This window comes from Crinia signifera, chromosome 12 (assembly GCF_055691185.1).
Source record: "Crinia signifera chromosome 12, ASM5569118v1, whole genome shotgun sequence".
Classification (NCBI taxonomy): domain Eukaryota; kingdom Metazoa; phylum Chordata; class Amphibia; order Anura; family Myobatrachidae; genus Crinia; species Crinia signifera.
The window spans coordinates 14862690-14888885 of record NC_139228.1 but is presented as its reverse complement, the minus strand read 5'-3'; the positions used below and the strand labels follow the sequence as shown (position 1 = coordinate 14888885).

Below are 26196 nucleotides of genomic sequence, written 5' to 3'. Positions count from 1 at the left end.
TTTATACAGTACCTACAGACTCATCATAAACTTATTCAGTGCTTGGAGGTCAGGTAAAAGGATTGGATCCCAGAGATGGATGACAATGGAGTACTGGTCCGTGGTTCCGCTCTGCTTACACAGTTGTCAGGAGGGAACATTTACTATGACTTAATCACAAACATTGCGGGGGAGATGTACCAAGACATGGAGAGAGAAAAATAGTTAAGTACTCAAATACGCTTCTGTCATTTATCTAGAAGTGTTTGAAATTGGTTGCTTTGGGCAACTGCTCCAAGGCTTCAGACATCTCGCCATTTGTAATTCATATTTGTAAGTAAAGCAAAAAACTCAAGCAACTGGGCAAGACCATGCTGCACCGCACGTGGGACAGATGTAACATGTGCAGAGAGATTTGGAGTTGGGTGGTAGCTGTTCAAACTGAAATCTAAATGACAGTGTAAAAATAAAAATGCTTGACATCTGTGAGCTACTGTACATGCAAAAGCTGACAGTATTTACCCAGCACAGAAATAATATACATGTATTTGCTCCCCTTTCATGGTAACACGGTTTGTACAAGAAACAATTAGCCTGATTCAGGCTTGATTGGATGGGCCAAATTTGGCCCCCATTTCCGATGGGGGGGGGGGGGGGGGATTCTTGGGCCTGCGCATGGGAGGATATGCCCTCCCCTAATCCAAAGTCTTCATACATCAATGAATGGAATCCATGCTCTGAGAACGAGTGTCCTGCAATTCCTCACATATGATGCCAGACGCTGGACACCTCATTCAGACGTTATGGACGGGGCTTGTGTTTTATTAAATAAAAAGTAGACTCTCTGGTTCTTCCATGAGATTAAATGTAACAATGTTTCGGGCTTGATGAGAGCTGGATACTTGTTATTACTGCATGTCTACATTCAAAATAAAGAAATCACACATGTGAAGAAGGCGTCTGCGCTAAAATAATCTACCCACTTTCAGCATCTATAATATCGCTCGGTGCATCTTTAGATGCCACCATCGGTCGCACCATCTAAACGTCTTCCAACCCTGTGCTAGGGACAGTGTATGGCCTCCAATACGACCTTGTATTTGACCTCTTTCAGCGACACGCCGCGCAGCATCCCTGTGCATCCGCAGATTGTCTGCCCTGAGATACACAGGTAAGACAGACGTTCTGAAATGGGCGATGCTGCAACCACAGTCAGGGCCTGAGTAAAGGTTCCAGGTGCCCTGGGCTAACACACATGTAATGCTGCTATACACACATGTATAGGTGCTCAGGGACTCACCAGCCATACCGCCCATGTGCATGTCACCAAAGTTATACAGCTGGCATGCAGGATCTAATCCTTGTAGTGTGGGAAGGAGGCTTTGGCTTTAGGCTGCCCAGCTGGCACTGTAGCACAATGCACATAGAGTACTGGTTCTATCAGTAAGTTACATTGGCACAGCCATCTGGCAGTCACGTTAATAACTTTACCCCCCACAGTCAGGATGGGTGATAGCTAACAAATTAAATAATTAGGCCTTCATTTTATTCCACGGCTGTCACCTGCAAGGCGCCTCGCCCTCCAGTACTGGCACCCTAGACTGCAGCCTATTGGTGAATTAGGCGCCGACCATAATGGCTTCAATTCAAAATGGTCATCTGTGTTCAAAGACGCAGCAGTGAAGCTTAGATGCATAGGATACTCAGACACACAGGCATGCATATGTAACACAGCGGAACATAGGCGCATGGAACAGACATAAGCAGGCATACACACACTGAGAATAACATCCAGGACACAGAAGTTTGTCTGTATCAGTAAAGTAGCAGCCTGTGGTATGTTATTAGAACTCCTGGTGTGTTCCTTATGCAGATAAGTAAGTTCTATCCTGTTGCGTTTCCCCTGATGAAATCAGAAATTCAATAAAGAGCTTATCTGTATTTGGCTATACTACGTGCTACACTACCTCACTTTTAATGGATGCTTTATCATTTTATTTTTTATTAGGCTATTTAGAACTATTATTTTGGTTGGTTGTCTAGTGGGCAGTAGATGGTGGTGGTGGCGGGGGGCAGACAGCGAGGTCTGTCCGAGCAGCGGCGGCGGCGGCGGCTAGGAGCTTGTAGCCTTATTTTGCCATGCGGTGGGGCGGGATGCTGCTGCTGAATATTTTGCAATGACTGGCCGGACACTGATTGGCTGAGAGAATTCTCTCAGCCAATCAGTGGCATCACATCTGATTGGCTGAGAGAAATGCCGCTACAAGCCGCCGCACCCCCAAGACGGATCCCGCTGCCTGCCACTACGAGCTGCCTGCCCCTCACCACTAGGAGCTGCCCGCCGCACGTGGAGGAAGGTCCCAGGTCAGGTGGTCGGACGGCCAGCAAGTCCGACCATCGGCTCAGGTCCGATACACACGGGGACAACAAACTGAGCCAATTTGGGCAGATTTAACGGCCCGATTAGTCGGAATCGACCGAAATCGGCCCAAATCGGGTCAGTGTATGCGCACCTTTAGACCTAAGCATTTTTCTTAAGAGACAATAGATAGTCTTAGTTATGGAAATACTGGCAGAGTCAGAGACTCACTCGCACACACATATAAAAGTGTCATATCAAATAACACAGCACAGTCTCCTGTGTGTCTTAAGGTGGGAACACACTCGTATATTTATCTACAGATCAATTGACCTGCAGATATATCTACAGAAGGAACGGGCAGCATATTCTCCATACACGCTGCCCGATCCGACTGACATCACAAATGGGCGGGCGTATTTGTATTTTACTGAGTTGTCAATCACCTGCGACTCTCACCGAGGCTGTATGGGGGTCGGCGGATCACCCGTACACACAGAATGATGCGATGTGTTGCACAGCCAACGCAATATATCTGTGAACGACTCCATTCACATATATATTATACTGCCCGATGGTGTATTGATATATCGGCTGGTATAGTGGCCAGTGTGTACGCACCTCTAGTCACATTGCACTGTGATTAAGATGCATTTTTAGAAAAAATAAATCCGCACAATGCTGGCAGAGTCTTACAGGACCTGGAATGCCAATTGGGACTGTTTGGCATGACTGCACCTATGATGTATCACAGGGGTGGGCACCTCTGTCGTACAGACGAAAGTCAGAAAGGCACAAAATGACGCAAATACTCAAAAAATTAATAACTGATACTGTATTTAATAATTAGCCAGGTCAACCAGCAAAATAAACAATATTTCGCTGCCAGGTTACAAAAAAATTCCACAATTCACACACCAAAAAAATATCTTACAAACATACTTATAGAAGGAAAAAAAATAAGCGAGGAAAAAATGAGGGGATGGCGGGGAAAAAATATACATGTAATTTTGTGAAAAAGCAGGCAGTTCTTACATCTCAAATGCCCATTCTTTTCTTTTATAAATAGTCTATTGTTGAACACCCCCCCCGACAGGGGATTAAGTGGCCAAGGCTGATTCAGTGCTTTATGTTGTAGATTGCAGTGCTAGCCAGTCTTTGACGTGAAGTAACCAATTCACAAGTGTCAATTCACGGTGAACAATCGCAGTCTTTTTGTTTTCTTCCTTTGTTCCCTTACACGTGGATTGCTTTGTTCTCACATTCTGCTGCGTAGAATGTTTTGGAATATCCGGCAAACTCCCGTAGAAAAGTGCATATAATCTGGTCAGAACGCTTGCTGGTGCGGGCGGAACAACAGATGTAAATATTTACCACGGCGAAACTAGTCTGAATTGCACAGGTGTGTAACGTAGAGGTCCCTGAAGACCAGGTTCACTCGAACCCAACTTTAAACTAAGTAAGCGCCAAACCCACCAGTTGAACCTCAGACAGAGGTGCGAAGGTACGATTTTGTAACATAGCCGTAATCCTTCAGGGATAGTCATGGTCATCATCGTGGATGCCCAACCAGTTCGCTCGGCTCCCAGGCCTGCTCTGGTGGTATTGGCTGCAGTGTAAAAAATTTCTGAGGAAACAAAACAGGTTCGTTGGACATCAGCGGTCCAAAAAGGTGGAGAAGACCCTCTTTACTGTAGAGGCATGTAAGGCCAGTTAAAGCTGGACCCGGACAAGAGCATGTCTCGAATTAGAGTCTCAATGGGCGTCTTGCCGACTAGACGTACAAAGAAAAGCTGCTCTATAACTGGTGCCGACACAATGCGCAAGGACGGCAGGCGGAGCAGGAGCCGGCCGAATCGGGTTGGTTGGTTTGGATACTGGTTGCGCACGTACTCTTCTAGGGCACACTGAGATTTTTCCTGAATGCTTTCCACGTGGCCGATGTCAGACAATCCCACTGCATCTACAAAAACAAAAGGACAATCATTATATATTTATATATAGCTTCCAATACAGCCACAAACATCTAGCGGTGAATACTGTGAACAAAGAAAACAGTAACGTCATCCCAGCCACAATAAGACCCAGACATGACTCTCTCCACTGCTATCGCTTGGTGAATCCAAGCCAATATTATATCTCTATAGATGACACCTTAAAGGCCAGATGTACTAAGTTTGAAAAGTGAAAAAAAAAGAAAGTGGTAACCCACCAGCCGATCAGCTCCTAATCGCCATGTCATAGGCTGTTTTTGAAAAATGATAGGTAGGAGCTGATTGGTTGGTAGTTTATCACTCTCCATTTAATCAATTTTCATGAGATGTATCAAGCCTTGGAGATAAATACAATGGAGAACTTGCCTTAATCCTGCACCACCGGGCCCCTACTACCTATGACCCAGGGTTTTTTTTTTAAATAACTACAACTCATAGAATACCCAAAGGATTCTGGGAACTGTAGTGTATTGTGCATTTAACGTGTACCTGCCTCCTACAGGCAGCCATAATTTGGTTTGAGACGACATCCTTGATAATTATCGTTTCACTAGTAACCAGCGATGACTTGCGTTACCAAACAGAAAATAAGGGGTATATTCTGATACAAGTGCGCACAGCATTTCTAAACGGGCGTTGTGTGCTTAAGAAATACGGCTCACACTTCAATAGGCTGCAGACCAAAGCGCTAAATCCCGCTAATCTGCCCAAAGCTGTGTCAGCAGCAACTCATGAGTAATTGAGTCGCCTTCCCCTATTTGCAAGGCTTCCTGTCTTGTGGTGTAGAATGATCAGTGACGAAAAATGTTTTAAACCAGAGAGTGTCAGCTCAACAACCGTCCGAACCAAGGGGGTGATTCTGATTGACTCACTAAAGAGCAAAATTAAACGCCGCCTGCGAAAATGCCCACCCCCACCCGCCGTGGTCCGCACATCCCTAAGTCTTTGTGAATGGTTGTTTTGCATACATTATATGCGTATTCGCAGTGCATAAACATCAGTCCCCGTTGCGAATTCGCCGGGGACCGAAGCAACCAGAATGAGGGCCTAAATGGGAGACTGTGACCAAATCAATAGACAGATAAATATTGTCTGTGACTCAGTTCTGAGTATTGCTTTCGGGGAATATTACGTCACCAGGTTAATGATTTGCACACGGTTAAATCACAGAGTAATCCAGAGGCACTAATGACCCCTCACATCCATATATCTGGCCTGTTAGCAACTACCGCCCTCACGAGTCAATGGCCTGTGTGGTATGTCACAGCTCAGCACTGGTTAGTGTACACGGGCCATGCCAAACAAGTCATGTCCTTTGTAGAAAGATTACAGTGTACACCCATCTGTGGGAAGGAATGCATTACAGCCTTATTATATGTGCTAGCGGTCTCCGGCATATGCGACAGAAACATGATTATTGCCAAACGGCCGGCTCTGTCGCATATACTAACGGCCGGCTGTGTCGCATATACTAATGAAGTGACTCGTGCCCCCAGTCCACACGTAGAGCAGTCGGTCCTGACAGACATTGCGGCTGTAGCCGGCTAATTGGTTCCCACTGTTCTGGTGATAACTGAGAGATAACTACTAGACAAGGGGCAGAATGTATGGTGTAATGATTAGCATTACTGCCTCACAGCACTGAGGTCATAGGTTCGATTCCCACCATGGCTCTAACTGTGCGGAGTTTGTATATTCTCCCCGTATTTGCGTGGGTTTTCTCCCGGTGCTCCGCTTTCCTCCCATAATCCCAAAATATACTGGTAGGCTAATTGGCTCCCAACAAAAATTAACCCTAGAATGTCTGTGTGTACATGTGGTAGGGAATGTAGATTGTAAGCTCCACTGGGGAAGGGACTGATGTGAATGTTCAACTATACTCTGTAAAGCGCTGCGGAATATGTGTGCGCTATATAAGAAACTGTTAATAAATAAATAATAAATAGACAAGGCGTAGTCAACCTGTAGTTCTTTAGCTGTTGTGAAACTACAAGTCCCAGCATGCCTTGCCACAGTTTTGCTGTCAGGGAGTGCTAAAACTGTGGCATGGCATGCTGGGACTTGTAGTTTCACAACAGCTTGAGCGCTCACACATAAAACCACCTGCTTTTCTGTTTACACTTGTTCTGATGACAAGGCCTAAGAGATACAGCAAGTGGTGCCTAATTATTAGCTGTTTTGCTACAGAATAGGCCAGCAAGATTATAGTCTAGCAGCATTTGCCACTTCTGCCAGCCAAAGGAGTATTTTACCACTGGGGAAGAAGGACTTTTTCATGCTGATGTTTTCCAGGCAGCCCAGCAGGTGCACAGGTGTACTGATTACTCGCTGACCCATTTCTCAGGTCAGCCAGCAGGTGTACAGGTGCAATCATTACTCACAGACCTGTTTCCTAGGTGACCGAGCAGCTGCACATGGGTCATTACTCCCTGACACATTTTAAAAACCCACAGGTGGAGTTAATTATTTCACTTGTGATTCTGTGAGGAGACCTGGAAACCGTGTAATGTTGAGGATCCTGGAGGACTGAGTTTGTGAACCATTGCTTTAGAGGAAGAGTGCAGAGAATAATCTTTTTACTTAACTCCAGCAAAGCAAGGACATTGCAGGAAAAATTTGTTCTCAAAATGGGCAGAACCCTTGCTGCACTGCAGGTGAGGCAGATGTAACAAGTGCAAAGAGAATTAGATTTGGGTGGGGTGTGTTGAATCTGAAATCTATATTGCAGTGTAAGAATAAAGCAGCCAGTATTTACCCTGCACAGAAACAAAATAACTCACCCAAATCTAACGCTCTCTGCACGTTACATCTGCCCCACCAGCTGTTCAGCAAGGGCTTGCCCATTTTGAGAACAAATTAGTCCTGCAATCAGGTATAGTCCCTATATTACACTGGCGTTAGAGCCACCAGGATGATATAATGCTGAGAAAGGTATGGACAAGCTTAAATACAGGGGGCCAGATTCTCTAAGCTTCAAAAGTGATAAAATGGAGAGTGATAAACAGCCAGCCAATCAGCTGCTACCTGCCATGTCACAGACTGTGTTTGAAAAATGTCAGACAGGAGCTGATTGGCTGGCTGTTTATCACTCTCCATTTTATCACTTTTGAAGCTTAAAGAATCTGGCCCAGGGCATAGATGTTTGATCTACAGTATCCTGTGAGGTACACATGCTGCATCGGTGCCAGGGCAGAATATGTAAAGCTGTGTACACACGGGGGCGATAGGGGCTTTAATCACTGGGAATATGGTCACAGGCCACCATATTGCCAGTGATGGAAGTGTGCCCCGGCGATAAATCACCGGGTGCGCGCTCCCGTTTTCTGCCCCATTGTAATCGCTGGTCGCAGGAGCTTGCTCCTGCGGCTCCCCCAGCAGAGGTTCCTTTTCATCAGCGACCATCTCTGGTCGCTGATGAAAAGGAGACACTGAGCAATATATTGCTCAGCAATATATTGCAAGCAATATATTACTAGCCATATATCTCCCCCCGTGTGTACGGGGCATTACACTGTACATTATTCCGACATATCACAAAGGGAGCAGTAAACTGTGCACCGTCATGATTTATTGGGAACCTGTTTGATCTGCCACTCCAAGATTCCGCTGCGCTAGAGTCCAGTGTGTGCAGCATAGAATACTGCTGCAACTTATGAGGTCATAAGAATTTCATTTATATAGTGCTGTTCTCCAACAGGAAAAAACTAAGGTTCTGATTTCCAGGACTGTAAAACAGTGTAAATGCACCATTTCTTCTATGTTGTACTGGGGTTCGGAGGAATAAAAAAAGCATCATCATTGTTTCTGGAAATAAAACTATTCCGTAAATGAGAATACACATGTCTGTCCTAATTAACAAAAAATGTGTGCCACTGATTCATGCGGGGCTGTGGGTAAGAGAATGCAGACAACGGTTCCTGTAAGGGAATATTTCTCAAGAATTCCTGTAACTACCGCAGTTATTCAAGAATAAAGGGGTCAAAAATATAAAGCTTCCCAACATTTCTGTTTCTTAGGAATAAGCTATTTGTGCGGGATATATCGGTATGTTCCTAGAATTGAAATAAGATGCATACTCTGCAGATATAATGTGCTGAGGAGATTTTTAACTAATCTTCAAAATAACGCCTCCAAAATGTAAAGGGACAGTTCAAAATCAGGATTTGCAACACTGTAACTACACGTCCCAGCATGCTCTACCCGCCTTTACACAATGGAATCCCATATCTGGAATCCCCAGCATTCAGCCCCCCCCCCCCTCCTGACGTCTCCAGCACTTGTATAAGGGGAGCAGGTGGGCATGGCAGAATTACCAGGAACACCCGACAAGACTGAATGTCTCAGCTGTGAGAGCTGAGATCTCTGAAGGTCAACTGGAAATGTCACAAGGGTGGCTGTGTATGGCTGCCTGACATTAAATATCTGACCTGCCGGGCAGCTCACTCTGCCAGGGGCCCCTGCACACAATAAATCACTCGGACGCTCCTCGTCAGCCCCTGACACCAGTGTGTCCTGATACAGGAGAGTCACAACTAGCACTGACACACTTCAGGACACAGCACAAAGCATCAATTTACTGTCTGGCCAGTCACCGAGGTGAGGGCCCCATATTGCATACACTGGGCCTTTGTTATTGTCATAACATGATACCTTTCAATCTATAGCAATCTAGTGCAGCCGTATCACCAGCCACATTTATTGCGGCTGGTGCACGTGGAGTGCAATATCTGTTCCAGGGCTTGGGAGGTCACAACAGGTGAAAGGTTTTTACGCTCCACCTGAATGATTTCACCAAGTGGCCAAGTCATTTCCCACAATGCAGTGTGCAGCCACCCAGACGTACCAGGGGTGGATTCGCTTAGTCTGTTTGAGAATATTTACTGACAAGACTGGAGAGAGATAAAGTGTAGGACACACCAATCGGCTCGGAACAATGTGCGCCAGTTCTGCGGTTTTGAACGGTCTGATCCAGGTCATTCCTAAAATAGGTGTTTCACCTCGGAATGACGCAGTTAACATGAGTAAAATAAGTTGCTACAATAACATGCGTGTTTTTTAGGATGTGTCCCGGATAAAATCTATACGAGGAAATGTAACCCAGGCGGGGGAAGCTGTATGCCTTATTAGGGGCCTGATCATTAAATTGGTCGGGGAAAAAAAATCTATACCCACAAAAAAAAAAATCCACCTCTGATCATGTGATAGAAATTGATTTTCATGCTAATTATTGAGGGGGGGGGGGGGGCTAGTAATTTGCCCTCCTTAGCTACCAGTCAACTGTGGCCAGCCGCGGTGCGATTATCCTCATTGCTTGCTGTCCCAGTAAGGTGTCGCAGAGGGCATGCATGGAACTGGCTTCCACAGATTTAATAAGGATTACAAAAAAATTGTTAAAAGAGAATAAAAATATATAAAAAAAATGGTAACATACCATCACCACCGTCCTGATCGACCTCTGGATTCAAGTGACGCTGGGAGGTATGACCGCAGCGAGCGACCTGTAGTTCTGGGGCAGGGACAGAATGGGCAACTATACTCAGTACAGCGCTGCGGAATATGCTGCGCTGTATAAGAAACTGTTATTACATAGTTGTAGGATAGGTGCTTATAGAGAAAAGGCAGGCTGAGGGTGGCCAAGCTTTACAGGAGTGCTGAGAGCACCCACTGAAGATGTTTTCATGTCCACTATGGCCACATCCCCGGTACGCAGGACCTACACCTCAGTTACCCTATTTCGCACTTAATGCAAAATATAATTTTTGGCGGTAATGAGGAGGGTAAATGTGTCTTTAAGCTGATAAATATAATAATAAATAAACCTCCTTACAGCGCAAGTATAGCCGGTGTTTGACATTACTGTATATTGACGGCTGTACAAACATCCATATGAGTGTGTGGTGGTCACGTAGTCCTGGGAAGCAGTGAGCTCGCTGAGAAATAGCTGACGGCTTAGACAACAGGGCTGACGCATCTGTGCTTGGATTGTACCGATTGCTCAGCCACAAAACTGTTTTGTTCTGAGGAATATAAGTATTTATGGCCGTCATTAAGTAATTTTGCTTAAACATTTAGATTTAGGATGTTTCCAGTGGCCACAAATAACCAATCGCCTCACAAAGGTTCCACAGAAAAACGTTTACAAGATGGCCGTCATTTAACTTTCCTCATTCAGAGCTGCCTACTGATTGGTCTCAGAGCCTCCATATTTGGTAGGGAGACCAATGAGGACACAGGGAGAAGGACTCTGAGGGAAAAAATGTAGGGAATATGGCGCCATGCAATGTGAGAACAGCACCATATTCCTGATCAGCGCCTTTTTGATCAAAACATTATTTTTCCTCGGAATCCTGCCCATTTAGTCTCCCTACCAATAATATAATGAATATGATATGTTTAACTGTGAACACCTATATGTACATCATACTTGCCAAAATTGTGGCTGCCCTCTCCAAGGTGGAGCAGAAGGGATGGCATGAGGGGGGGGGGGGGGGGGGGGGTTGTGGTAGGGTGGTAAGGCACTGTAATGTGGCTATGGGGGAGGACCTGGAGGCATTACTGCTTTGCCCCCGCTACTCAATATTGTGTAACCAGACACCCCCAGGCCACCTATTTGTCTATATATGTGGGGAGAGTTGGTGTGGCCGGCAGACTTGCCCATTGTTATGTACAATAATGCATTTATGGGTGTACAGAACAGAAGTTCATTAGAATTCACAAGCGTTCGCATCTGATAGGTCAATTATACTACAGTGCATGATTATTGTTTGTTGTAGCCAGTTGTCGGTAGTGTGCAGGTAACTTACCAGGGGTAAATAACGCCACGGCTTTCAAACAGGAGTACTCAGCAGAGTCAATATGAAGTGCCTTCAGCTTTTCTACTTGATCCTGAAAGACCCTGATATGGTCCATGAAAGCCACCACTCTGTCAGCGGACATAGGTGAAGCATGGAGGCCTGCTGCTGCCAGTAAGGGTGCCACGTGAAGGGGCATGGAACACTGGGCTGCGTTGAGGACGAAGAGCTCGCTCCACGTCATGCGAAGCAGGGAGACCTGGTCAGAGAGCTGGAAGTCGGGGAAGAAGGGGATGTTCTTGGCCCACTCGATGGCGCTGAAGAGCAATCGGGCAGCCAGCTCACAAATGTTCTCAATGCCCATGATGTTGTTGGGCTGTAGGCACTGGGCTCCATAGCGGGAGGTCGGGTAGGGCTCTGCTCGGAGAAGCAAGGAGATGAATCCCGTAAGGTACGAGTGACCATTATAAGGGTCAACGCTGTTCATTGGGTACTGGCCCGGGCTGGTCTGTGGGTGCGACATTCGACCACGCTGGACTGCTGTGGAGAGAAGACAAGGAGTGGATCACTATTCAGGTTCTGTTACAGAATTTGGGGTACATCGAAGAATACAATACAATTAGTCCTCCGATATAAACCACAATAGCTATGTATGTTCCCATTTATACAGCCACAAGCTAAGCAAGCTGAGGCGTACAAAGGAGACCTTTCCTGACCAGCCGGTAAACTCTGACATCTGATCTTTATACCAGCTATACTCCTGACGTAGCCAGTAACCAGCAGGGAAACATTCACATGACCCGCTAAGGCCACGGAATCCTGTGACAGGAAACAATGGCTGCTTTTCCCAAAAGATAACCCCCCCCCCCACACACACACACACATACACACACACAAACACACACTAATAATAGCCTGACTGACGGCTGTGCAGGTATAAATCACACAAATGTACGGCAACCCATGCAATAAGCAAAGCTGCTTATTCAGCAGATGTCTACTGTAACTCACAACAATCCTATATATAAAAGAAAATCAAACAACTGAGAATGAAATAACTTTGCAGCCCATAGAGATCTAAGTATCTCTGTAAGGTTAAATTATAATACACAGTATATTATATATCGCTCAGTACGCAAGACCATGCCCAAGCTTTGGCTTTATGGCTACGCGTGCCCTTTACAGGAAGTACGCCCACGGAGGGCTGCATAGCCACGCCATGTTGGAGTCATGGATGGGTCCCCCTGGCCAACTGGGGGCCCCCAGAGAGGGTGCACAGCTTCCGTATAGGGCACTAATCCTAATTTTGGAAGGTGTTTCCCAATTCCTGGACTCCTAAATGAATAAGCTTTGTAAAATGTGGTGGTAAGGGTACAACTTAACCAATTGCACGACAAAGGGGCAATGGGGTGATCAAGGCTTCATTATAAAGTCATATATTAAGAGGGACATCCAGGTAGGGGGCATTTAGTCCCTACTGGAATGGGTCATGTTGGGAGGAATGCACAATCTTATGCAACCCCCCCCCCCCCCTCCTTCACAAAGGTCACCCTGTCTGAAGGCCACCAGGCCCCCCTAAGCCTTAATCCAGCCCCGCATAGGACAAAGTTGATCAGGATGATGGCACAGAGTTCTCAAATTGGCCTTATCCCCCTTAAATCGGTACTGTTGGGACCTATGCACAATCCCAGAATCATCCACTTAGAACTAACCCCTTCATGGTAACCAGGAAATATGAACAAAAATGTCTTATAGACATCTTCACAATTATAAATAACTTTCTTTTCTTCTAGTATCAAAATGTCTTTAACTCATAAATCCTAATGATATTACGGTAATCTCAGATACATCCACCCGGTAGTACTGCAGGTAGTAACCTCGGAAAGATAATGGCTTCATACCAAACCACACACGGGTACTAACTGACATTTCACCCTGACGTCTAGTCCCGGCGGTTTATAAATGTTGACATTTAAAATTCTGGTAGAACAGGAGAGTTGAAAGTGAGACGTATTCAGTATTATTTATAACAAAATGTCATTTTAATAGCAAACTCCAGCGGGGTCTTAACTGGTGACGTCTTCGTTCAGTCTGGTAACCTATTGCACACTATTTGTTATGATCCCTTACGTATTTCTGGAATAATTTGCGGCAACAGTCTATTTTGTTTGCACTGTGGGAGAAAAGCGGAGCCCGAAACGGAAACGTACAGATCATGGGGAGAATATATAAACTACGCAACTGAGATGATGGTCTCAGGGCTATGATGTCACAATGCTAGCCACTGTGCTGCTATGTCACCTACAAAGCCCGTGAGTCGTATTAATACGATGAAAGAAAATGTACAGAGATAACAATTGCAGCTCGGAGGCCATAGGTTCATGGTTCATGTACGAAATAAAAAAATTGCTTCTCCAAAAATCCAAATCTGTCCGAATTTTGTGGATCTGAGCTAAACCAAAGCCCAGTCGGGTGTTTGTAATGGTTTGTGGGCTGCAAAAAAGGCGGATTTAGAATTTTTTTATCCATTTTTATTATTGATTATCGTTTTTATTTTTATCGACTTTTTTTAAACCGAGCCAAAATCCAAATCTCAACCGAGACGCTTGAGGGTGGTTTTGCTGAAACCATCTTGTGTAAACGTAGAAATAAAATAATAATAAAAAGGCAGCTTGCGTTTATGAAGGGAGGATCACCGTTTATAGCACTTGGGGAGTCTGGACCATTATAATAATGGACACTTGGCTTTAAGTGCAGTCTGCACATCTGCTCAACAATCTAATTACGGAGGCGAATTGATCATAATTCTGCAACGTCATAACAAGAGAAATGTCCAGATCACTCCTCTAACCGGGAATTTACTAGCAATTAACTCATTCAGCTCACAATCCAATTCCTGACAGTTAAGCGGTTGTGCAGTGCTTGCACCGGGTGTGGTTTTGCCCTGTGAAGCACCACCAGTACCTTACTACACCTGGTTGGGACCGGTGTATGTAGGGTTACCACCTAGGACCTTTAATTCCGGACAGATGTTAATTACACAGGTTCTGTGGCAGTTTAAAAACAGGTGAAGTGGAGTCTTGAAGTCAGCCAGCCACAGAACCTGTGTAATTAATATGTGTCCGGAATTAAAGGGTCTAGGTGGTAACCCTAGGTGTATGAGATCTAATGCTAGGGGAATACCTATAAAGACAGATCTGTAGAACATCCGATTTCTAGCATACACTGATCCAAACAATCATCAGTCATATTTAATGAGCTATCGGGAGAAATGTTGGGCATAGGATAGGAAATGTTTACACATAACAAAAGTTGCACAATACCATTATCTCCCACAATCCAAAAATATACTGGTAGGTTAATGGGCTTCCAACAATATTAACCTAAGAGTGAATGTGTGTGCATGTACATGTGGTAGGGGGTTTAGATTGTAAGCTCCACTGGGGCAGGGACTGGTGTGACTGTTCAAATATTCTCTGTACAGCGCTGCGGAATATGTGTGCGCTATATAAGAAACTTTTTTAAAGAAATGTCACACAGCAGGTCAGATCCAATCATCCGATCCGACTGGTTCTGGATAATTAACCCTGGGGACTATGTACATACTCTGAGATTAACGAGTTTAACAAGCTGCTGAAAATCATCTGATCATCCTGATTATTGCATAGTGTGTACCTGGCTTAAGGGATAATCAGACAATCACAGCATTATGTCAGTGAATTAGAGAAACTTAAGTGGATGCCTGACAAATTCTATTCTATACAAAGGGGGGGGGGGGGGGGGACAAAATTGTTAGGGTAAACAATTTTGCTTTTAACAGAAGCCTAAATTGATTGTAAAGCATCAAAAGGGAGATATATATCTTTTTGGAGCTGGTCCAGTTTGACCGGACATTATAAGTGAGTAATGTTTGTCCCAATCAACTTGTTTCTTCATTTTCAAGGGCAAACTGCAAAGAGTTAACTTAGTAGCCGCTGTGCTGGACTGCGTCAGAGGCGGCACGTAACAGCCAGGTTGTCTCTTGCCGGCAGCTGATTTTCAGTGTAAATCAGGTCCTTTCTCTGATATAAAATGGTAATTCTGTTCAGAGGTCAAGTGAAATGAATATATTAAGCACTCATTGAGCTGATGAGATGCTGGCAAATGGTTTAACCTTTTAGCTGCTGCGCCTGATACAAACGCTTTAGCCGCTGATTGATATGTATCCAGCAGCTGATGGGAAACCTCAGATATGACATTCCCAAAACCTCTCTCTCCATGTAAGGGTGGGAACACAGTAATACGTCTGGAAATCGGGCCGATGGTCCAGGGATTTCCCATCACCCAGCATTATGCCAAATTACCGGTATATGCTTGTCCAAAGTAATGAATGACAAATCTTGTTCCGTCCTACATTGCACTAAACCGGTTGCATGCGACGCACAGCCCGATATGTACAATATGTTGTTCCGGTTTGGCCATAATGTCGTGTCTGTGCCGACCAGGTGTGTACCCACCCTAAGGCACAATTTATCAAAGCTGGCGGGGAGAGAATGTATCAACCAATCAGCTCCTGTTATTTTTCAAACACAGCCTGTAACGGGTGTTGTATAGGATTCCGACAGTCGGGATCCCGATAGTCATTAGGCCGACGTCGGGATCCCGACTGCCCAGACTCAGACAGCCTCCATTTTTGCCAGGGATGGCTGGCCTCCTAGACAAGCTACTGTTCCCACCTGCTCCTTAAATGAGCCTGGTTCTTCATCAGCCACTATAATGGAATCACACATATCAGGAGTTCCCATGTCTGCTGCCAACATAGATGCACCACCTGCAGCCAAAATTGTACTGTAACAGTGAGACCATAGAGAACTAATATGAATACTACAGGCTACTTTTTTTAGAATGCTGCTGTTGCAGTACCACGCATTGCCAGTAGGAGTCATGACACTGACGGACAATTTTTTTAAAAAGCATTTCCAAAACAGTTAATATCCTGGGGCTGGCGCAGAATTGGTCGCAAATCAGCCGTAATTACACCCCCAGTAGGTGCATGTACCTAAATGCGTACAGAAAGGGTTGTACACATCTATGAGACCACATCTCCCCTGGCCATACACTTAGTTCCATAGTCATCATCACTACCATGGTACATTCCCACCAGCACTATATCTGGTGCAAGAGAGATCTGTCTGAACACCGCTCCATCCATGTAACCCCCGTGTCCAGTTATACCGCGTCCAAAGGTGCAGCCACTGACTTTGGCACGCCCATACAACGGGGAAGACACGCCCCATTTTCTGGAACTCTATGTCCCTGCCCCCTAAAAGCCAGCAGTATGTCAGTTGTGCTGCACGTTTCAGGCGTCCGACGTCGCAGGACAAGATCTGTACAGATTAAATATCATCGGACAGACCAGCCCCATAGTTGTGGTCTGTAAATGCATATATAAATGTCAAGAATAAACCAGTAACCGCTAAACACACCACACTAAACTGTGCTATTGATTTTACATAAGACAAAGTCCACATAGGGGCCCACTCAGTAGGGTGAAGGCTTTGTGGTAGCTCTCTCTAATACCTCCGTGTGCTGCGGTGTTCTGCAACACAATTATTGCACAGTGAGTAAATGCGTCTGCACTGAAACGCAACCACTGCCCTATCTGGGTATAAGCAAGGGAAGCAAATGCATTTATATTGTCTCTGTGCAGGATAAATAATGTCTGCTTTTGTATGTAGCCCACATGTTGCATCTGCCCCAGCTGCAGTGCAGCATGGTTTTGCCCAGCTGCTTGCTTTTTTGCTTTGCTAACAAAGCTGACTGAGGCTCATAGTATTTAGGATATTGTTAATAGGGAAATTCTCCCTTTTACTAAAATGTAAATCTCAGATCCTTTAATAGTAAGGCTCCATTCCTAATAGTGCGCCCCCTTGTATCTAATGGTGAACTTCAACTTACTCTGCGGTAAGCGCTACATGTCATTGCTACAGATATTATTATTCCTCATTTACAAGGCACATACATGTCATGTGCTTTGTAAATTAGGACATAACGGGGGTTATTCTGTTTGATTCGCAAGGCTGCGTATTCGCAGCTTTGCAAGTCCACCAAACCCCCCCCCCTCTCCCCGGGCCGCCCCCCCCCCTCGCAGCGTGTGTTCGCACGCAGGGCCTGCGAATGGATGCACAGAAATGACCCTGCGCATGCACATACACCCCCCATCGGTCCCCGTGCGAATAACCCCCACCATGTATGTGCTTTGTAATCTTTACACAGACTGTTGAATCGGATTCGGTATGGAATCCCGGCAAGGGGGGGACATGGATCGCCCCGCCCCCCCTTGCGGGCCCGGTGCCGCGCTACGCTCGGCATGCTAATTTATTCTCCCTTTATGGGTGTCGTGGACACCCACGGAGGGAGAAAGTTTCGGGATTTCGGTGGTCGGGATTCCGACCGCCGGGAAATTGACCGCATCCCGTTGAATCATTGAGCTTACAGTCTAAGAACTTTTTACACTTAGTAAAACATGAAACGCAGGAGTTCTCCTTATACCAACCTCTCCGGACAGTGAGTTTCCGCAACCTGGCATCAGCGTAATGCCTTCAACTTCCTTGCCCGTAGATCATGCATGAGCTAGTATGGTCACGCATGCCTACCAGACAGTCTGTCCAATTTTGGACTGTGCACACATGTGCAAAAGACCAATCAGATCAGTTCAGGTGACGGCTACAGCTGGGTATTGACCGCTGTAGCCATCTTTGTCGCTTTCCTATATTATGTAGCTCTCCTGCATGAGCAAGCTACTTATCTCTTATTTATCAAGGACACGCCATCCCCGCCTCAGGATGGCGAAAGCGCAGTGATAACACAAGAAAAACCCTATTGTCTTTTTATTGCGGAATGTGCTCGTCAGGGTGGACCCAAGACCCCAGAGGTGTGCAGCAACAATACTTACCACTGCGCCACCGATCAATGACGATCTGAATGGAAGCCAATCCTAACATTTTTTTAGTCAGAAACGGTGATTGACAGTTTGGCAGTTTATTTTTTTTTATATGGTTCAGTAAAACCCAGTGGCCGGTAATTTCATTGATGAGATATTTACAGGGAAGAACAGCTGGGTAGATCAGAGTTCATGGTCCGGTGAGGGGACAAAAAAAAAAAAAAAAAAAAAGAGACTAAAAGGTTTTAGTTTTTTTTTTTTTATATATTTTATTTATTTCTCGCCACCTAAAAACCTGTCTGATATAAGATGATATAAAATGTCAGCTTCAATAAATCATCTTTTTACTGGGAATTATAGAATATATTGGGGAGATAGATTATTTCCCCCCACATTAAACCGTTCACTCCTTTATTTTGAATATGTAGAATAACAATGCAATAACGGCGGAAATAAGAATTGAAGCACAATTATCGCTGATAAATTGCGCTGTCAGTTTGGCTGTACGTCCAATGTCTATAGAGCTATTAGCTGCATTATAATCACATTACAATCATCGGTGTATTACAATCGTTTAGCTTCAAAAATAAGACATTTTAAAATTCCAAAAATCCTCCTCACTGGTTTTTTTGTTTTTTGTTTTTTTTTTTACACTCCACCGTCTCTCGCTAGTTGAGGAATTTTGATACGTACGGTCCTATTGTGCCTTGTTGACAAGCTCTTTAGAAAGCAGCCTTAAGCTTGGTACAATTGTAGGAGTCTCAGCAAGTAACTAATGCTTTATTCAGCTGTTGACATATGTAGAAAGATTATTCTTTTAATATGGGCTGGGGGGTGGGGGGGGGATTCCAATTTGACACTGCATAGGAGACACAGCTGTGCCTGGGTAAATTAAGGGTTAAGGCGTTTAATTGAGATACTTTACATATTTAATAGTTGATATTTTATTTTTAACTGGATAGTGTAGCGAGTGTTAATGTTCATTTTAACCTCTTGCAGTAGTGTACAGCTTTCTATAAGACTGTTATACGGCACCCATATATTCTGCTAGCACTTTACAATCAGAGAGAATATGTATCTATACACATTAGCCCCTGACTCATTTGACCTTACAATCTTATTGACCCTAGCCCAGGCACAAAAATACCCTCTGGGCCCAATTGTTGTGAGATGCCAATTCTCGTAGGATTCTGCAGAGGAAACCATTGCACCAAAACCACAGAAACGTGGGGAAAACATACAAACTAAACACAGATAGCGCCCTACTTACATTTCCGCCAGCACTAATTCCTAATTCCATTTAAGCTTACTTGTGAGATGTCCTCGCATCCCGCATTCGCAATAAATATATTGTAAATGATTATTGTCCCATACACAAAATGTGCTATTTGTTAAGGTCTAAAAAAAAATTCAACCCTATTCTTTTTTATATGTATATATTTAATACACCCACGGGGCGTTCTATGGTAATTCTTCATACCTACATAGTTGTTTCTTGACAACACTCAATTTGAGTTGTTCATATCAGACCATTAAAGAAAATTCACATTGATTGATTGATTGATTGGAACCATTTAATCACTGCCTTTCTCCAGAAAATCAGGACTTTCAGCTGCCAGAGTTCATCTGCCCGTGTAATGTTGGTATTTTAATTATATCGTCAGAAGAAAAAGTTTATCTGACTGTCAAAAGTGAAGAGTTAAAAAAAAAAAACATAAAAAAAATCCGCCCAGTGAAAGGTAACTCGTGGTTATATTTGTGACAGCCTGTCCATCAGATCAGCTGTACTTTCCCAGCCCCACCGCTGTCCTACGTTGGCCTGACCCAACATTGTGCAATGTGTTTAGGGTAGGGACCGTGTGCAGGGGATTATGAATTCTTTGTCAATTGGAAGGGCAGACATTAAATAACACAGAGCAAGAGTAATAATAATGGTAGTAATAATAATAATAATAATAATAATAATAATAATAATACAGTTCACATTTTTTACTCTAACTGGGTAATGCACAATAGCAGAGGGGTCAAATAACTATTTTAAAATTTTCTATGACAATCAAATACCCTTTACAAGTAGAAATCCTGGATTTGTTCTGATTTAACCCTTTGAGTGCCAAGTGAATGTGTCAAAATAGGTGTAAAAATTGGCAAGCAAACATTGTTATTTCATCATAATGACCTGTAATGTTTACCTTATACAGGAAATATAATCTTTTTTTACAGAACATTTTTTATTTGAATTTATATAACAAATGTGAGCGGCGCTCTCATTTTTTAGCCAATATTTTGCACATCTCTAACAGAGGTGTTGTCAATCAAAGGGTTGATAAAAGATTTGACTTTTATTTTACATATGTATTTCTCTACTTTTTTTGTTGCAGGTTTGTTTTTTTCTATCTGTCTTTAAAACACTTTTACTTTGCTTCGATATTTGTTTCGATTTTACATTGCTACCAGAGTGCTGAAAGCAGATTCTGTTATCGCAACATCTCTGGGTCAGATTGGAACCGCGGGAGAGGGGTTCTCAGCAGAATTACTCATTCTCCATGGCCTTAGTGCCTAGAATCACTGTTGTTTTAGGCAGATTTGAAGATACAACCTTGGAAGCAGCAGTGGGAGCTCTTTGAAAGAGACCCAACTTCCCAGGGATTTTTATTTTTTCAATTTGAGCAACTCAGGAACCACAGAGGGTAAAACGCAGGTGGTTATTTTAGGAAAAACACTGGGGTGTAAATGTAAATTCAATTCGCTGGTTAAAATATAAAACAAAAAAAAACATCCACAATGCATTGCACCTACTTTTCCACCCTTTTTATGCATATTGCAAAACCTGTTTAAGTAATGGTCTGTAGATACTGGAAAAGTAATGGTCTGCAGTCAATAATGTGACCCTGTAATATGATACAAAGAGAATTTAAAGCTATACGGATCAAGAGCCTAAACACAATCCTGAGAAGTCTTTATAGAATTACCCCCTTTGGAGTGACCAGCTAAAAAAAACCAAAACAATACAGTTTAAGTAATAAAGCACCTTAGCAGCTAAACCCACTGGAGTAGCCAGTCAGGAAGATCAGATGTTATTCTGAAACACCGTGAGAGGTGGGCTGATCCTATCGCAGTATAGGTAGTGTTCAGAGTGTTCCTCACAGTTGTCAGAAACGATACCTGATTGGATCAAATGCGATTACTATTTGCAATAAACCACGATTGTTGTCATGCTTGGCCAAGACATTCACCATAACTGGAGCCCCGCGTGAAGGCAGGAAGTGATCTCAGAGGTCATAGTGCCACCACCAGTATTGCCATATTGTATGTGACACTGTATAATTTGTTGAAGCCAGTTTATAGATTATACAAGGGAATAGATGATAATAAATTAATGTCTTGATGGATAATAACTTGCGGGACAGCAATGCCAGCAGATCTAGAGATTGCTGTCTACATAGCTAATTACTGTGAGCATTAATCTATTTTTCACTAGATCCTGTTTAATATAATGCATAATACAAGATGCTGTATAAATATATAGTGAGTTATTATATATATATATATATATATATATATATATATATATATATATATATATAAAATATTATAAAATAACTCACAAAGTAGTCATTTCTTATTCACATAATACAGAAAAATAAAAAAACCTGTACCCGGTCCCCCAATTTTAAAGTAAAATCGGAATAAATATTTAACGAGGGAAGAAAGTTAAATTCAACATTTCCGTACAAAAATTATTTAACTTAAACATTATCAGAAACAAAAATGTTTTCTGATGAGAGGTATGCCAAGATAATTCATTTTATTCTAAAAAAGAATAGTCTAGATTTACCGTATTTGATTTGTGTCATTTTTTTTTTATACAGGGTTCTTTCTTATCATAATACATAGTCCTCTTATTCTTATAATGAGAATTTAATAATATTGTTAGTTTCAAAAGTATTTTATCAGATTTTCAAAGAACAATATAATATCTGAAACTTAATTTAAAGCCTTTATTCGATATATTTATGTATTTTATTTGACTATTTTGTTATCTTCCAAATGTGTTCAAATTAAACATGTTTTAATATTTATGTTTAAATAAATATGTTTTAATACATGTTTATTATGTGTGTTTTGTTTAGTTCACTTTAGAGATCCTTAAAAAAAGTATATTCCTTTAATTTTAAAGAAATTAGGTGATTTTAAAATCTAATTTTATCATTTTAAAAAATGTATAAGGAAAAACAAATTAACAAAAACATATTGTTCTTCAAATAAATGTAAAAGAGATGTATTTCTATAATAATTATAATGGTATTGGTGTGAGGGTTAACAGGATCTGAAGAGATCACTGGGAATCGGACACAGTAGGATTCTTGAAATGACTTTAGTAAATAATAATGAGGTGTTTCATGTATAATCACAAGGGATTCATGTCAGACTACATGTGTGCATGTCTTATTCATAAAGTTAACGGTAGTCCTGCATCATACAGCTGCATTATCATACAGAATATATTGTAATGTGTGTATAGTTATTTGTGTGGTGTTCTTTGTGACTGCCATGTATAGATGTTTGTGTGTACTTGCGAGTATATATACAGAATATGTGTGAACTATAATTAGAGACCACACACATTAACACTATATATATATATATATATTCCACAATTTTGTTTTGAAATTGAATGCACCATTATTTTATGCAATTTATTATATATTTATTGTCATGCGTCATATTCTTTTAGGGAAAATAATATTTGCTATATTTGTGCTCAGATATTACATTGTAACAATACCCACACAGGAGAGGTGTGATTTCCCCTGGGTAAGGTACAGCCATTCAATGAAACATTAGTCACAACTCATTTATGATTGTTGGAGCCCAGATTTATGGACCTTACAAATATAAATGTACAGCATGTTAATACGTCACGGCCTGCTCTCCGGTGCATTGCTCACTGTGTGGAGAGTAAATTGTATCTGGGTTTTTTGTAGTCTGATAAGCTACACAGGAATGCTGTCAGACCAGGTGGCTCATAAGGGAAGATTAGTTTTGTTATATAAACTTTACACATTTCATTTACTACTAATATAACAACAATGGGATAATCTGAAACTCTTAATAGAGAATATACGTAGATTTAATGTATTTTTTTTATTGTACCTTCCGCCATAGTCACTTCTCATGTGAAAGTCACATAGTAAATTTGATACTTGTTTAAGTGATTTAATTTAATTTAATTTAAATGTGTTTACATATGTCCCCCATCCACTGAGCCACACCAGCTCAAACACTATATACTGTAATATATATATATATATATTACGATTAGTGCATGGCTCCTATCTTCTGTGAAACGCCAACTTTACAAAATGCTTCTGAAATTAAATGAATTAGTAGCTAGAGTAATATTTATTAGAATAAAAAAAACAAGAACGGATCCAAAGACACACACACACACACTATAATATAATTGGTTTAGGAGTTAATTTTCTACCTATAGCAAATCCATATGTGATATTTATAGACCCAACTCCACTTGTTACCAAAGTGAATTTAAGCAAAAAGTTTAAGCCGCGCCAACTGAGGCTGCTGCGCCGTGTACCGTCCTGGGACACCAAACCCACATACAAGCATACACAAAAATACACAATCAGGATTACTAGACCCTTTTTGTGTAAACTCCACTTGTTAAACCATCTCTGTAAGAGATATTTTCAAAATATCCTCTAAAAATACCAGCGTCGCTCACATTTGTTATAAAAACTAAAAAAAAAAAAAATTTTTGTGGAAAAATAGATATATCCTATATAAGGTAAAAATCACAGGTCACGAAGATGAATAAAATTGTTTGCTCTGCAATTTTCACACCTACTTTGCCAAATTCTCTTGGCACTCAAAGGGTTAAGCAAGTTTTTTTCTTTTAAATCAAAAATATTGAGCAAGAAAATGATGAAACTTTTTGTCTATACTTGAAATGTGGTGTATAATTTATTAACAGCGTGTTCCCAAGTTACCAGCGCTATACTATTTTTCTTTTTAATTGTAATAAACACTGCGAATGATTTACATTATGATTACAAATCTGTTCATCCAACCCTCGTGTCCTTTCGTTCCGGTGGCAATTTTTTAGATTTATTTCAATCAGTTCCACATTAATCAATATAAAGTACTGCGAAGTGCACAATATATAGTTAATTCGGAAGTACTTAAAATAATTGTGAAGTTGCGGTGGACGCGGTCGGATATTAAGATACACAATTAGTAGTATTAGTAAATTCTGTCTTCATGGTTTAAGCTTTTAAGGGATACATCGATGGACGAGCACAGAGAAGGCAATCTTTTTATAACACTCGCCAGTAATCCTCTGTAATCTATGATATATTCTGCAATACACTGCCACCCATGTAGTGATATGGGTGGATTACAGGCCAAATGATCTGTGTCAATACCATGGTGTCTGTCTTTCTGCAAAGTTTATTAAGTGTTCTATAAGCCCTTCTGCTGTAGAAAGAGATTACCCAAACTAAACAATTGTTGCTGGCTCCTATTAGCATAGGCTGGGGTAGGGACAAAAATATAGGGGGGTAATTTATCAAAGCTTGCAGAGAGATACAATTGTGGGTGATAAAAAAAATAGCAACCAATCAGCTCATAACTGTCATTTTTCAAATACAGCCTGTAAATTGTAAGGGAGAAGTTGATTGGCTGGTACTGTATCTCTCAACAATAACCACCACCCCAAAGCTTATTATTAATTACTAACTGATTAACATTGGCAATATGTGATATAAATGCATTATTGATTATGCCAGGCTCCTGAGGAGGAACCTAAGGTAGATAACTAGTGAGGATGAAATGTTGGCACCTAACCCAGACACAGGTGAGTGTTTGCTGGTGTTCCCCACCCCTACCAGGACTCACCCTCTCTCCTCATTCCAACTTTAAGGCACTTCTTCAAGCGGCAGTACTGGCACTGGTTCCTGTGGTGCTGGTCTATGGGGCAGTCTCTGTTACCCCTACACGTGTAGGTGAGGTTTCTCCTGACCGATCTCTTAAAGAAGCTCTTGCATCCTTCGCAGGTAAACTGCCCATAGTGCTTGCCACTTGACTTGTCCCCACACACCATGCAGTCCACGTTGGGGACCCCTTTGTCGCCAGAGTGAACAGGGTCCTGGCCTGGCACAGATCCTTTCGGGGTCATTGGAGTTTGCGGAGGGCCCCCCGGGTCCTGGTTGCACAGCCCAGGTGGATTGTTCACCTGGGTCCCCTGCACCACCCCTGGAATGTCTTCCTGCCAAGGATTGACTACCATGGCCATAATACAGTCTCAGACACAAGGGTCCACCGGGAGACAGCAGAGCTCTGAGCGGAGAGAATGGACGCAGGAGTTTGGCCAAAGTTGCGACGCAGGGCACAGACTTCACGCAGCGCAATGCTGGCTGGTGTAAGAGTGTAGTATCCTGTGCAGTCCCCCCAAGCGTGTCCAGAGTCCAAATACCCTCTCCAGGGAAACAGGAAGACGTGAGCGAGCGGGTGCCTTCAGATCCTCCTTCCAGCAGCAGTAGAGGGAGGGAGAGGCGCACCACCAATGCCCCTATTCTGTCCCTGCAAAAGTAACACAAGACACATCAGCAACGTGACACGCATCTCCCACAATATTACACTGTTACAGAGCACAGGACGTTTATAGCTACAATTGTTGCAAAAAAAAAAGGGTGGAAGCATGTTGCAAATTGTGCAGAGAGGGGAGGAAATGCATTATGCTGTGCCAGCGCCTTATCAGAGGGTACAATAATGCATTGCACACAATGCCCAGCAATCAGAGGATCGGGGCGGCGGACAGCCGGGAGTTTGCCAGCCTTACCTCCTTTGCAGCAGGGCTCCCGGGTCTGCAGGACGCAGCAATCAGCGATCTGGTGACTGGTGCTGCTACTGTCTCATAGGAAGAGGACAATGCTGCAGCTGGACACCCCCCTGCTAATGAGTGGGTGGAAAAGTTTGAAAAGTGAGAGAGGTTTTGGATCCTGGTAACACCCTGCCCTGTCCTTCTCTCTCTCTCTCTCTACAGCTTGCAGCAGAGGCTCCTGGGCTGCAGTGGGAGACACTGGACTCTGACAGTAAAGTCTCATTTACACGGTGTCCATGGAGATCTCC

At 42.9% G+C, this 26196-nt stretch overlaps 1 protein-coding gene across 2 annotated transcripts; it reads right to left on the bottom strand.

The window, feature by feature from the left end:
* Positions 1 to 3154: 3154 nt before the first annotated feature.
* LOC146050557 (nuclear receptor subfamily 2 group F member 5-like) lies at positions 3155 to 26156 on the bottom strand. 2 transcript variants are annotated; one of them, XM_083167623.1, is made up of 4 exons: positions 25907 to 26156; positions 24964 to 25647; positions 11136 to 11660; positions 3155 to 4301 (listed from the first exon to the last, which is right to left on the bottom strand). In XM_083167623.1, the coding sequence occupies exons 2-4, from the start codon at positions 25358 to 25360 to the stop codon at positions 4027 to 4029; spliced, it is 1197 nt and encodes a 398-aa protein (XP_083023749.1). In that variant the 5' UTR covers positions 25361 to 25647; positions 25907 to 26156; the 3' UTR covers positions 3155 to 4026. The 2 variants fall into 2 exon arrangements, with proteins under 2 accessions (XP_083023749.1, XP_083023748.1); XM_083167622.1 differs by having other exon boundaries at positions 11136 to 11663; positions 25907 to 26155.
* Between the last annotated feature and the right edge of the window lie 40 nt (positions 26157 to 26196).